The following is a 13,137-nucleotide window of genomic DNA, read 5'->3' on the forward strand; positions in this document are numbered from 1 at the left end:
TAAGTTTTTGTTTTTGGCGCACAACAACCAGCACGGTTCTTAAGCTCATCGTCTAGCCTTATTTGAAGTATTATTCATCCCAGCAGACACAGTTGCATAACAGCAATGTTAATAGAATAAAATCGGAAGTAACACGCAATATAACATGCGCGTTACATGTAATGTCCATGTTAGTTGTAATTTCCCACTTATAAAAAAAATAACAGTTATATAACAGTTGTATCATATTTGTTATACAGGAGTCATAATAATAATTTAGTTTTATAACAGTTATATTATTAAAATAAAATGTTTGTTATATAAACCTAATAAATGGCAGTTATATGACTGTTATAAGTTGTGATGTTGTAATTTCAAGAATTCAATTTTACATAATATAGAATGTAAAAATTCGTTATATAACGTGACACACACAAGTTATATAACTATTATTTTCTGTGTATGCTGGGATAGGAACCTCTAACTTTGCATTTGTTTTTAAAAATAAGTTTATTGATTATTATTTTTTATTTTGTCATACATAATATGTTACATTTCTACAATAAAAGAAAGTAAATATTTAAAAACATACAGTGCATTATATTTTTCTGTCCCACCCACACAACACGCGTGACTGTTAGTCGATTAGTAGCCTAACCGACTTTTTTCAGTTGACTTAAAAACGACTTTCAACAGTCGACTATAACTCGACAGCAATTGACTATTTGTTGACTATTTGTCGACTTGTGAAAGTCAATGGTTAATAAATAGTCGACTGATATATGACTCAAAGTCGACGAAAACTTTGTTCTTTTTATGACAAAAGATCTTTTAAGTTATTTATATCTTTTCGACAAAGCGAAAAGATATAAATGATAGATATTTTATCTTGCCGAAAAGACAATTAACATAAAAAGAAATCTTAGTTTTAATTTGCTCGTTAGCGTCCCTTACGGAAATGAACTATTGGAAAGCCAATAATCACTATTGACTTACAATAGTTATTATTAATTCTCTAATAGTGATTATGTAGCATCTAATAATTGGGTTATTTGCAATAATCATTTCCTAATAGTTTTTGAATGAGTGATTATTGATTTCATAATGAGATTATTTGTAATAATCATTCCCCAATAGTTCTTTTATGAAATGATTCTTGATTTTATAATCAGGTTATTTGCAGTAATCACCAGCACACTACTTTTAATAGTTAATATATAAATGATTATTAGTCGACTATTCACAATAAACCCAATAAAAACTGGATTGTTTTATACGTTTATTAAACGCAAGTATGGTATAAAACAGGTATAGATATGTGGCAGATATGTATATAGGTAAAACGGTTTTTATATGTTAGTGCAATATACGTTTATAATAATCGTTCTTATTACGTATATATAATACGGAACGTATTTTATACGTTGAAAAATGGTTTATAAAATGCCAGAAATGTTTATAACGCGTATAAAAATACTATCAAATACAATTATATACTAATTAAATAAACATTTCTTAAATATGTTTATGATTTGTTGTCCCTTTAAATAACCTATCAAAAATAGAATTTAATATCCAGGTATAATATACTTTTTAAATATGTTAATAAAAGTTTAAACGTAAATTATATTTATATGTTTTCATTGCAGCAATATTTAAACAAATAATAAACGTATTTTATACACATTCGGTATAGCTAATTAAAGGTTTATTGAAAACGTATGTTATTTATGAAATGAAAAACATTTATAAATCATTTCAGAAATATCGAATATGGTTAAAATCCAAGACATTCAATTATTAATAGTTATTTTACACGTAAAAACATATTACGGTGTTCTCAAAAATCGAGCGATTTGCTTTGGTTTTGAGTCTAAAACATAGACTTTGTACTATGTCTATGGTCTCAAAGCTTTTTCGCGACGCCAGTCTTCGCGCGTTCGCGGCTTGCGCGGCTTCCACGGTGGCCACGCCGCGAACGATTTTCTCGTGAGTCGAGTGCGGTTACAAGCATTATGACCTAGTTTACACCGGGTGTTTGATACGCGTACTAAGTACTATATTCGTACTAAATTAATTTAATTCGATGGTGTAAACGAGGACGTATAGTCTGGTACGATACGAATCAAACAGACGTATCGTATCAAAATAGTACGCACTTTCAGCACACATGTAACGGTGTAAACATTTCCGTATTAAGTAATAGGCGATTTAGGTTTTCTCAAGTTTTATTCAGTTAATAGTTAATAATGTCTTCGTCTTGTGAGAATAAATCTGCGATAATTAACATAATGTGTAAAAAAGGACTAAATTGGGGAGAAGAGGAGACGCGTGTTTTTTTAGAATTATGCACGGAAAAACAAATATTATCAATAATGAATGGAAAAAGACATAAACATGTTGAAATTTTCCGGCTACTTGTTCCAGAAATGGAACAAAGAGGTTACAATAAAACTGCAGAGCAGATGAAGCTAAAATTAAAAAATTTAAAACTTGCATACTTTAAATGCAAAAGAGATAATAATGTTAGTGGAGCTGCAACTACACGTTGTCCATTCTATGATGAAATGGAAATATTATATGGCTGCAGACCAAATGCAGCAGCAAGCTCATGTAATTCAGGAATCGATACTGCTATTTCCAACATTAATGATAATAGTAAGTAATAATGGTAATAGTAAATAATATATAGATATTTATTAAAATCTAATTATTATAAATTTAATTAAGAAGTGGTACAGAGAGATAGGTCAATAAATAAATAATTGAAAGGATTTAACAATATGTTATATACATAGTTGCCACACATGTATGTTCCTAATTTAAAATCTAAAAAAAAGATTTGATTTTAATTTTAAGGATCACAACATTATCAAATTGTTTCAAGGTATGACATCATTAAATAAAACATTTCACTAATATTGCAATTATATATATATTGTCACGTACTTTTCCTGACGCCGGAGAGCAACGGCGAAGTACGCGATCAAACAACGGGATAACTCGCGAAACACTCGCGGGAGCGACGAGCGAACCGAGCAACACCAAACGCTCGCACCAAATCGCAAGATTGGGCGCCAGACGCGATGATACCGGTCGCGTCTCCGGGTTCACTTTTCCACTCTAAACACGGATTCACAACACGCGAGAATACGTCATGCCGAAACGCGAAATCGTCGCTCTCACGCGGCCAGCTAGCTCCTCTAACCGGTAGAGGGACGGGGTAGCGGAGACAGGGACGAAGCGGCTCTCTTACGGGAGACGACGGGTAGGCGAGAAACTAAATAACGTCAGGCCGATGTAACAGACAGAGATCACATATATTGCAGATAATAGAAACAGCATACAATAAAATAAGAGAAAAAAAGAAAAGCGGTTAACGTACGAAAGAAAGACACAGCGATAAGGCGTTAACCCAAGGAATTAATAATCCAGACGCGGGAATTATTTCAACTCAGACCGTAATTACGCTACACGCGCCGATCACGACGACTGGTCCCGCGCGAAGCGCGGCAGCCAATCACGCGCGCTCTGACCGGCGCGGCAAGAATACGAATGCAGAGCCTCCGCTAAGGCGAGCAACGCAATTCTGAGACGGAAGTGCGTACAGTAAAAGATTCGCGCCGACGATAACGCAGTCGCCGGAACCGCATTATAAAATTAATAGACCACGCGTGATACACCAAGTCACCGATATCTCGGACGGCCGTATGATCACGGCCGTAACACGACTCACGCACGTGCGCGAGGGCTTTGCGGCTTCCCGAGAAGCCGGTCGTTCGCGAGCTTCTACGGCGGGACGGCTCAAACACACGCGGCAGCCGACAGCTGGGTGCCTCGACGAGGTCTCGGGCTTGAGGTGGAGAGCCAGCCAAACACTAAGAAGCAAGGTGCGTTCAATCGCCACGCGGCGGACGCACTCGCACACTAACCTAATGGCTCCACCTCAGAACGCGAGCCGGTCGACACCGACAGCTCGTGGCTTCACACAGCGGTTAGACGGGTCACCTCGACTTCAGCACGGTTCTTCCTCCGCTCCTCGATCCGCAGGGTTTGTCCGGGCCTGGCACACTCGACGATAGCCGCCCCCGATATCTCCAGCCGATATCTCGCACGCTCGCTCACGCTTCGCACCGCAGGGATCGCCGGGTCGCACGCAAAAGCCGAGAGGATCGCGTTCGATGCGCGATCGATGAGCGCTACCCAAAGAACACACTAAAGTCAACAAAAAATCAAAATGATTTTATTTTGATTTAAAATAGTCACGCGTTTTCTGTATAACGAAAAAATGATTACAGCGCATGTTACTTAATGACGGAAAGATGACTTGCTTTGGCCCTCCAAATATTCGCAAAATTATATGCTGAAAAGATTACTACATTGTAAAAACTAATTTATTAGTGCATTGGAATCATATAACGATCCATTTTTGCAAATCATCAAATCAATGTAGTAATCTTTTCAGCATATAATTTTTATATATGCAGTATATATAGTATATTTTACTTTTGTATATATAATAGTTCTGTTTATGGTATGTATTATGTATAATTAATTTTGTAATGAAACTTTCTCAAACAATATAGCTTATTAGAAAAACTCCGTATAAAAAATACAAAGTGTATATACACTGATATAAGGTTATCACATTTGAATTTACCGCGTGTTGATCAAGCGACGTCATATGACGGGCGCATTGGTCGGGCGTCGAGCCGCGGACCGGCCAGTCTTTGTGCAGATCATAACCATAACCCATAACGTGCAACAGCCGACTCAACGTGTTCCGTCTTATTTTCAAGGTATTTTTCATTTTTATTCGTGATGGTTTTAGATTATATATTATGTTAGCGCCAGACTACGCGTATTCGCGATTTGTGATACATAATTTGTAATAAATATGCAATTAGCGAATAGTGTAAAGAAAAAATTCTTTAATTAAATTCGCACGTGCATTGATGAATTTTCTTTTCGCACTAACTGCGTTCAGTTTATCACAAATTACGTATCACGAATCGTCACGAATCGCGAATATACACGTATATATATTCTGGCACTAGCATTATGTGATAGAAAATATATATGTATATCAGTCATGTGTAAAAAAACGTGCATAAATTAGGTTAAAGAAGACTTAAAGAGAGAGGATATTATATATTAGATATTAGATATATTGTACATTATATATATATATATATATATATATATATATATATATATATATATATTATAAAGATATATGTGTCTGATAATGAGATAATTTTAATTAATAAAATTATTATTGTTACTGCAGCGAAATTGTAATCTTTGAAGTCTTGTGGTAGCAAATTCCTAGCAAAATCCGTGGAAATAATTTAATAGCCAATATAAGAAAAGGAGCATTGTTATATTATAATTCAAAATGGAGGATACTGCAAAACCAGTAAGTATAACCATGCACGTATATGAATTTTGTTTGTTTAAGCATACATTCATGCATTTCATTACCTAGACAATCATCAAACAAGTTAGATTCGTGCTTTTTCTGTTAGTAATGACAAACTATTGTATTTATAATTTAATTTTTCTGCGATATAATATAATAATTCATATACTACGCATATATGTATAATAGACTGCGCTGAGAAGTTGTCTTCACTTTGGAACGAGATATTTTTTGAATTGTAACTTTCTTTCAATCTATCTAATGTCTTTCATAGCTCATAATGCTTAACTTCATTACTCAGTATATTTATTACATTTATTAAACAAGAACGAGACTACGGTTTGAGAAAATTCTCTTTCTACAGTGAGAATATTTTTTAATAGGGCTGAAGTAGGGAACTCACAGTCTATTTATTAAACGTCTATGATACTACGCAACAGAAAATAATTGATAAAGTTAATATTTAATTTAATCTAACTTGTTTGTTAATTGTGTATATTATGAATCATTTTTGGTTTAAAAGAAGTTTAATTATAAATTTGAGTATATTTCAAAAATTGAATACAAATTAATTGATACAGTTATTAATACATTACAATATAAAAATTATTTGAAAAATTAATGAATTTTTTTACAAGATTGAAACATAGACACTCTGTTACTATTTTCATTTATTAAATTATTACAATATATCAAGATATAATTTTAATAATCCGATTAAATTATTAACTTAAATAATTAACTTTTATAATTATTTTATCTTAAATTATTAACTTTTAAAATTATTTTAGATTATATTTGATTTTTAATTTATAATTTATTTTATATGTCATTTAACTTTAACAAAAATTTTAATATCTTCTAAATTTGAATAAAATTATATTACTTTATTTGAAATTGTTTATTCTGTATTAACACTAATTATTCTTTATTTTCTTTATTTATTTGAATTAGTCTTTTAAAGTGATTTTTTCTATTAATTATTTTTTTGTAATTGATTGATATTTTATAATTGATCGAATAATATGTTTCTTTCCAGCCACTATTTTGCTGAAGTTTGGTAATACAGCTGATCTAGATAAACCCGAAAATTACGTGAAGCGCTGGTTTAGCACAAGTGCTCAGCGAGTGGTGTAAATGCGTTTCATAAAAATAGATATTGCTAAAATGTGATATATATACATATATATTATTAGTACTTGTTTTACGCAGCAATTTATATAATGTGCAATTTAACTATATAAAATAGATATATAAGCAAGCATAATCTACGATATATTTCGATTGGTTATTTAATATTTACCCACAGTGTAACATGTATATCCAAAACATGTTTAGAGGACATTCTGAAGATATCTTTTAGAGATCTTCGAAATGTCTTTTGAACGTCTTTTGGATATGTATGCTGTATGGATAAATAATTAATATTATAGTTTTAGTTTCTTTAATTTTTCATTTTTTAATTTTTTTAATTTTTAAAAAATTGCGAGTATATTATTTTTTTACACTGTTGTAGAGCCATTAATATTTAAAGCTAGCATATATATTATACTTATTGTACTTATAGACATATATGAATTATAATGATATCACATATTCCAATAAATTTTACATATTTTATTGAAGAATTATTATGTTTTTAATTTTATTCTTATAATTAAATAAAATTCTTATAATTAAATAAAATTTGCCATTAGATCGCCATGTTACAAAAACGATCTCTTGACGTCAACAAATAGTCAAATTTTGTAACCAAAAATCATCATATTGATGTTTTCTGCTGTGATGTAATTTTGACGTCAAAATGACGTCATTTTAACTATGTTGTGTTCCTTGGGTACCCCTCCCACAGGGTGCGCGATATCCTTGCGCCTAGCGGCGCGGCCTATCAGCGGCCGCCCTTATCTAGCCGTGACGTCACGGCAGCGCAGTGTCGGGTCTCCGCAGGTGTCGTGCGGTCCCCGTCGGCATCCTACATCCTCGTCGTTCTTGTCGTCCTCGCGGACGACAGCAGCAGAATTTCTCCAGCGGCGACTCTTCGCCGCTACCCTCCTCGATGGACAGCCGGCATTCGACGGCCCTCGTCCTGGCCGTTCGTCCGCCCCAGCCTGTCCATCAGCCGTGCCATTCGCGAGCCTCCTTTGCGTGGCGCTTATCTGTCGCCACGTCTGGTCTCGTCCTCCTTTCCGGCGTTTTCCTGTGCGCCGGCCCTGGACGATCGCCCTCTCCCTTTCCTGTCGCGGTCCGTCTCCCTCGCCGCTGCTGGTCCTTCGGCGGCGTTTGTCGAGGTGCCCGCGGTTACATGTAATAAACCGCGAATGAATAAATAAAATAACACGCAACGCAGTCCCGCCGGAGATTTCGCTCTCTCGTTGAGTGCCCGGCTCGGTCGTTCGCGCCTCCTCGCGCTACGCTTAGGCGGAGGACGAAGTGGCGAGGCAAATAAAACTGCCACGTCACATATATATATATATATATATATATATATATATATATAAGAACTCGATTTTCAATATTTTGATATTTATATTATATTCAAGGTTATATTTTATAAATTATTCTTATGAGGCTGAAAGTAACTTAGTAAAGACAACTTTTTATTATAATTCTATATTGTGTGATGAAATTATGATATATTGTTCATCCTTTTAATTGTTAGTTTATTGACCTATCTCTTTATATTATTGTTTAGAACGTACAATTATTAATGAAGACAATCATAATTAAAATTAAGTCATAATTAAAAAAATTTTTTAATCTTAGTTAGCAACGTAATTGAAAATGAACATGATAATATTGATAATGATAATGGTGGTGCTGATAATAATGGTAGTTCTGATGGTAATGATAAGGCTCACAGTAGTAATAGTACTGACAATATTTTGCCAGTTGAAGTTAATCTTGAAGAAAATGAAGAACCAGCAAAAAAAAGAAGAAAAACAAAACAAAAATCTGGTGAACATATATTTTTTATTTGAATTTTTAATAATAGATTATATGTGTAACAAATAATATTTATTTTGCTTTTTCGGAAGAGAAAGTTACAAGACTGCTTTAGAAAACTGTACAGAGAAATGGTTCACATTGCAAAATACTACCTTGAATTCAATGTTAGAGCATCAAGATAAAAGGCAAAAAGAATTAATTCAACAAGAAATGGATAAGCAAAGAGAATGGGAGCAACATGAAATGGAGAAGGAACGTAACTTTCAACGGGAACAAACTAATTTTATTATGCAAACTTTTTTACAAAGTATACAAATATTAAAGCCTCAGATGCCTCTATTACCTCAAAATAATTATTCATCTGTAAAATTAATTCCTGTAAGTTCTGAAATAAAATGTTTTTACTAAATAATGTTTTATTAGCAAAAATATAAGACATATTTTTTTCAGATAAATAATGTTGGTTTTTCACCTTTTAAAATAAACCAAAAAGAAAAAGAAAATACAAAGATGCAAACAGAAGCTACTTCAAAAGAAGATTTATCCAAAAAGTTTTAGTTTAAACTATGTTTTAAATTATATAACGTATTGCCAAAAAGTCAGTTTTATGTTACTATATACTTCTAATATTTTTATCTCAATGTTTAATGTGTTATGTCTAATGTTTTAGTTTTAAATGTAATCTTTACATTATACTGTAGTTTATTTACAATTTTGCAATTCCATATTCCGTTATAAAAAAGCAATGTTTTGTAAGGCAGTGAAACAGTTTATTTTTTATATTAATTATAAGTCTAAGATTTTTATTTTCTATTTTGTGATTATATTTTATTTAATATTTCTATGCTCAATATGATTAAAGATATAAGTGTAAGACAAATATTTGCAATGTCTAATGGTTTAGTTTTAAATGTGATCTTTACATTATGCTATAGTTTATTTATAGTTTCGCAATTTTATATTTTGTTATAAAAAGCAATGTTTTGTAAGGCAATGAAACAGTTTATTTTTTATATTAATTATGAGTCTAGAATTTTTATTTTTTATTTTGCGATTATATTTTATTTAATATTTCTATGCTCAATGTGATTAAAGATTTAAATGTAAGACAAATATTTGCAATGCGAGACTGATATATATATATATATATAAGACTGTTATATATCATATTAATAAAATTAAACTAATAAAGTAATAAATTGAATGTAGAACCACTACCATTCTGTAACTTATCCGTTCTATAATATACTGGAATTATTGGTTGTAGATTATATACGAAAGTAAAGTAAGTTATATACAATCATTTATTGATTATATAATCTTGCTTCTATGATTATATAATATTGATAAAGTATTTATCAATATTATATATATTATACATATAAAAGATATAATATTATTTAAGTTCAATTTTCTAAATCAATAACTTTATTTTAATTACTATTATTACTACAAACTGCAATTATTTTAACGCAAAATACTTTTATGGTCGTATTAAGGCTTTTCTTAATGGAAAATTGTCGGATAAATATTGTTTTAGATGATTCCGAATATTTGTACCATCTATAGAATCTGTACTAGTAATCGTTGCAGTTCTTGGTTGTGGTATTACAAGTTCTAATTGTTCAATTTCTTGTAACCATTGTATGTAAAACCTATCCTTGTTTTTTTCAACAAAATTGTGTAATACACAACAAGCTGCAATAATTTCTGGTGCAAAACTGTAATCGCAATTAATTTTATGTAAAATTCTCCATCTAGCTTTCAGTCTACCAAACGCCATTTCTATAGATACTCGAGCAGAATTTAAATAGACATTGAAAGATTCTTCTTCCGATGATAATGAACCAGAAAATCCTTTTATGAGCCATGGTAACAGTGGGTAAGCAGGATCTCCCACAATTATAAACGGTATTTCCATTCCATTTATGTTACGAGTTTTCTGAACATTTATAAAATAAGTTTAGAAAATAAATTTCAGATCACATGTATATTTATCATGTATATTTATTCCATCAGTACAATTAGGTGTTCACTATGATCGTGTTTCAATATTCATTACCAGTACTAAAAAGTTATAGTTGACATTACGTACACTATAGATTTTTAGTACTAATAGTGAATATTAGAACACAGTCCATATAATATCTATAAGTTTAAGAACTTGCGCCAATAGAGGAATATTATAGAAATATTAGCAAAATTTTAGGAATATTATATTGTATTTATAAAATATTCCCAAAATTTTTTTATCAAATTATCACAACTATTTATCAAATAGTTATCAAATTATGTCAACTAAATAGATACGTATGCATATTTTTACATAAAAATAAATATAATTAATAGTTTATGCAATATTTTAAATTTGAAATAAGTCTAGATACCTTAGGTATTAGAGTATCAGCATCTTTATATAACATATTTTCTTTGAACACAGCTGCATCGTGATAACTCCCTGGATGTTTTATTACAATATTTCTAAATCTGTAATTTAAATTTATAAATAATATAAAATTTGATTTTTACATATTGTTTGAAATATAAAAAATTACCTTCCGTTAACCTGATCAACAATTGCAAGTACATTATATGAAGGCCAATCTTTTCTATTTATAAAATCTCTGTATCCTTCTTTTGGTGAAATAATTTCTATGTGCGTACCATCGATACCAATAATTTGTGGAATAAAACATTTGTTTTCAAAATTTGAAGCTATTAAATTGGCTTCATTTTCATTTGGCATATTTATATAATTTTGAAGCATTACTTTATTGATAGCCTTTATTACTCTGTATAAACATTTCTTTACAGACGATTTATGTATTCCCATTGCATTGCCAATAACTCTATATTCTGCAGTAGATGCTAATTTATATAAGGCCACAGCTACTTGTTTTTCTACAGATATAGGTTCCCTTGGCATTAAAAATTGTGGTTCTGATTTTAATTCATCTCTGAGCATATCACATAATTCTATAAAACTCTCCTTAGAATACGAAAACTTTCAATCCATTCTTTTTCAGTATAATGACAATTCACAATCCTTTTCCAAAAATCTGAACTTCTCTCAAGTTGCCAAATCCTTCGATATCGTATACCTTCTGCAATTAATTCTATTTGTTTTAGACTATTAATTTGTTTCCACCTTAATAACAACTCTGTTCTTTCTTGAAAACATAACCTTTTAAGCGTTGCCTTCAATGCACGTCGTCTACGGGAAAACAATCGTCGTAATTGTTTTTTCCGACAATCTTGTTGAAGTCTATTTATTGCAAATAATGCAATAAATAAGGATGTAACCTCTTGTATATTATTCATTGTTGTACAATTTAACCTTTATATAAAATTATTCTCTCTATTGGAATTAAAACAATTGTTAGCAGAAAGATATCATATTATTTGATGCGTATTTTATTGGATTCTTAATGGTTCGTACTATTCACTTGATATTATTCGGTGTAAACACATGCAGATTTCATACTTGATGCGTATTAATTTGATTCGCGTATTAAAATTGCGTACGGTGTAAACAAGGTCTATATCTAGGCGCCACCGCAACTGTTTTTCTAAATCGCACTTCAGTAAAACTTTTGGGAATTAATTGTTGTAACTTCGAGACGAAATTCGCTTTAGATTTTTCAAATGTGATGTGTATGTGGTTCGCTGTTCCACATAAAATTTTATATTTTTACGTGTAAATAACAATTTGTATTGTTATTAAATCTTGTATATAAATGTTTAATTTAAATTTAATCTTTATTTAATCCTTTTGAACAAAAAGGAAGAAATATTTTTTTGGAAACTATAATTTATTACGTTTAAATTATTGATTTATTAATCGTATTTTATACGACTATATAAATTGTAGTGACTAATAGTCGACTCACAGTCAACTTATTGTCAACTTGAAAAGTCGTCTGACAGTCAACTACTTTTGGGACATTCGTCTACTGTCAGTCAACTCACAGTCGAGTGACAGATTGACTTAAAAGTCAACTCTTGCCTTTTACAGTCAGCTTAAAGTCGGCTCATAGTCGACTTCGTGTTGTGTGGGCACTTATATACAGACTGGGTACTGTCGGACATATATGTAATTATTTTATATCCGGTGTGGTTAAAAAATATGATGCAAAGTAAACCATAAAGTAAACTATTGCATCGAGCACACAAAACGTTTACACTTATAAATGTTATAGCAAAGAATAATGAGAAGAAGAATGGAAAGTTTGCGACCCGTTTAACTGTGCGTCATCTAACATTTCAGATGTTAACTATTTAATCGGCCATCTTGGATATGAGACGTAAGAGGAGAGAGTTGCTAACACAGAACATGGTTGCTAAACAACCATGAAGCTCATTGAGTTCGTATGCATATTCAAATGTATCTCGTTCAATGAATTTTTGTAGATCATCGTTTTGCAATATACTGCAAATATAAAAAAAATGAGTTGTGGTGCATATTGCATTGTAAAAAACTGTCATTCTAATAAATTCAATAATTCAAATTTATCATTTCTAAGTTTGCCAAAAAAACCTTTTATGTAAGTTATAAATTAACTAACATTAATTAAAAAAAAAGTGTAATAGCTATTGTTCTGTAGCATAACATTTTAAGTCGTGCACGACATAGGATCGCACAGGATCAAACAGGTCCAAACAAGTCAGGCACACGCACATACACACATACACTCACGCGCACACGCATTCACACAGCCGCCGATCCTTCACGGAGGATCGCGGCGAGACGGAAGCAACGCGATACGTTGCGTCTCTCGACGTTGCACCCA

At 31.6% G+C, this 13,137-nt stretch overlaps 2 protein-coding genes across 3 annotated transcripts; one reads left to right on the forward strand and one right to left on the reverse strand.

Moving 5' to 3' along the window:
- Nucleotides 1–2,018: 2,018 nt before the first annotated feature.
- Nucleotides 2,019–9,555, forward strand: LOC113002881 (zinc finger and SCAN domain-containing protein 20). Of its 2 annotated transcripts, none has more exons than XM_039455917.1 (4): nucleotides 2,019–2,637; nucleotides 8,165–8,356; nucleotides 8,443–8,725; nucleotides 8,798–9,555. In XM_039455917.1, the coding sequence occupies exons 1-3, from the start codon at nucleotides 2,229–2,231 to the stop codon at nucleotides 8,457–8,459; spliced, it is 618 nt and encodes a 205-aa protein (XP_039311851.1). In that variant the 5' UTR covers nucleotides 2,019–2,228; the 3' UTR covers nucleotides 8,460–8,725; nucleotides 8,798–9,555. The 2 variants fall into 2 exon arrangements, with proteins under 2 accessions (XP_039311851.1, XP_039311850.1); XM_039455916.1 differs by having other exon boundaries at nucleotides 2,024–2,637; nucleotides 8,437–8,725.
- A 202-nt stretch (nucleotides 9,556–9,757) lies between these two features.
- Nucleotides 9,758–12,761, reverse strand: LOC113005564 (protein ALP1-like). The gene is made up of 3 exons (XM_039455915.1): nucleotides 10,903–12,761; nucleotides 10,735–10,834; nucleotides 9,758–10,289 (listed from the first exon to the last, which is right to left on the reverse strand). Exons 1-3 carry the CDS (start codon nucleotides 11,310–11,312, stop codon nucleotides 9,831–9,833), a joined length of 969 nt encoding a protein of 322 aa, XP_039311849.1. The 5' UTR covers nucleotides 11,313–12,761; the 3' UTR covers nucleotides 9,758–9,830.
- Between the last annotated feature and the right edge of the window lie 376 nt (nucleotides 12,762–13,137).

The sequence above is a fragment of the Solenopsis invicta genome, chromosome 12 (genome assembly GCF_016802725.1).
Source record: "Solenopsis invicta isolate M01_SB chromosome 12, UNIL_Sinv_3.0, whole genome shotgun sequence".
Classification (NCBI taxonomy): Eukaryota; Metazoa; Arthropoda; class Insecta; order Hymenoptera; family Formicidae; genus Solenopsis; species Solenopsis invicta.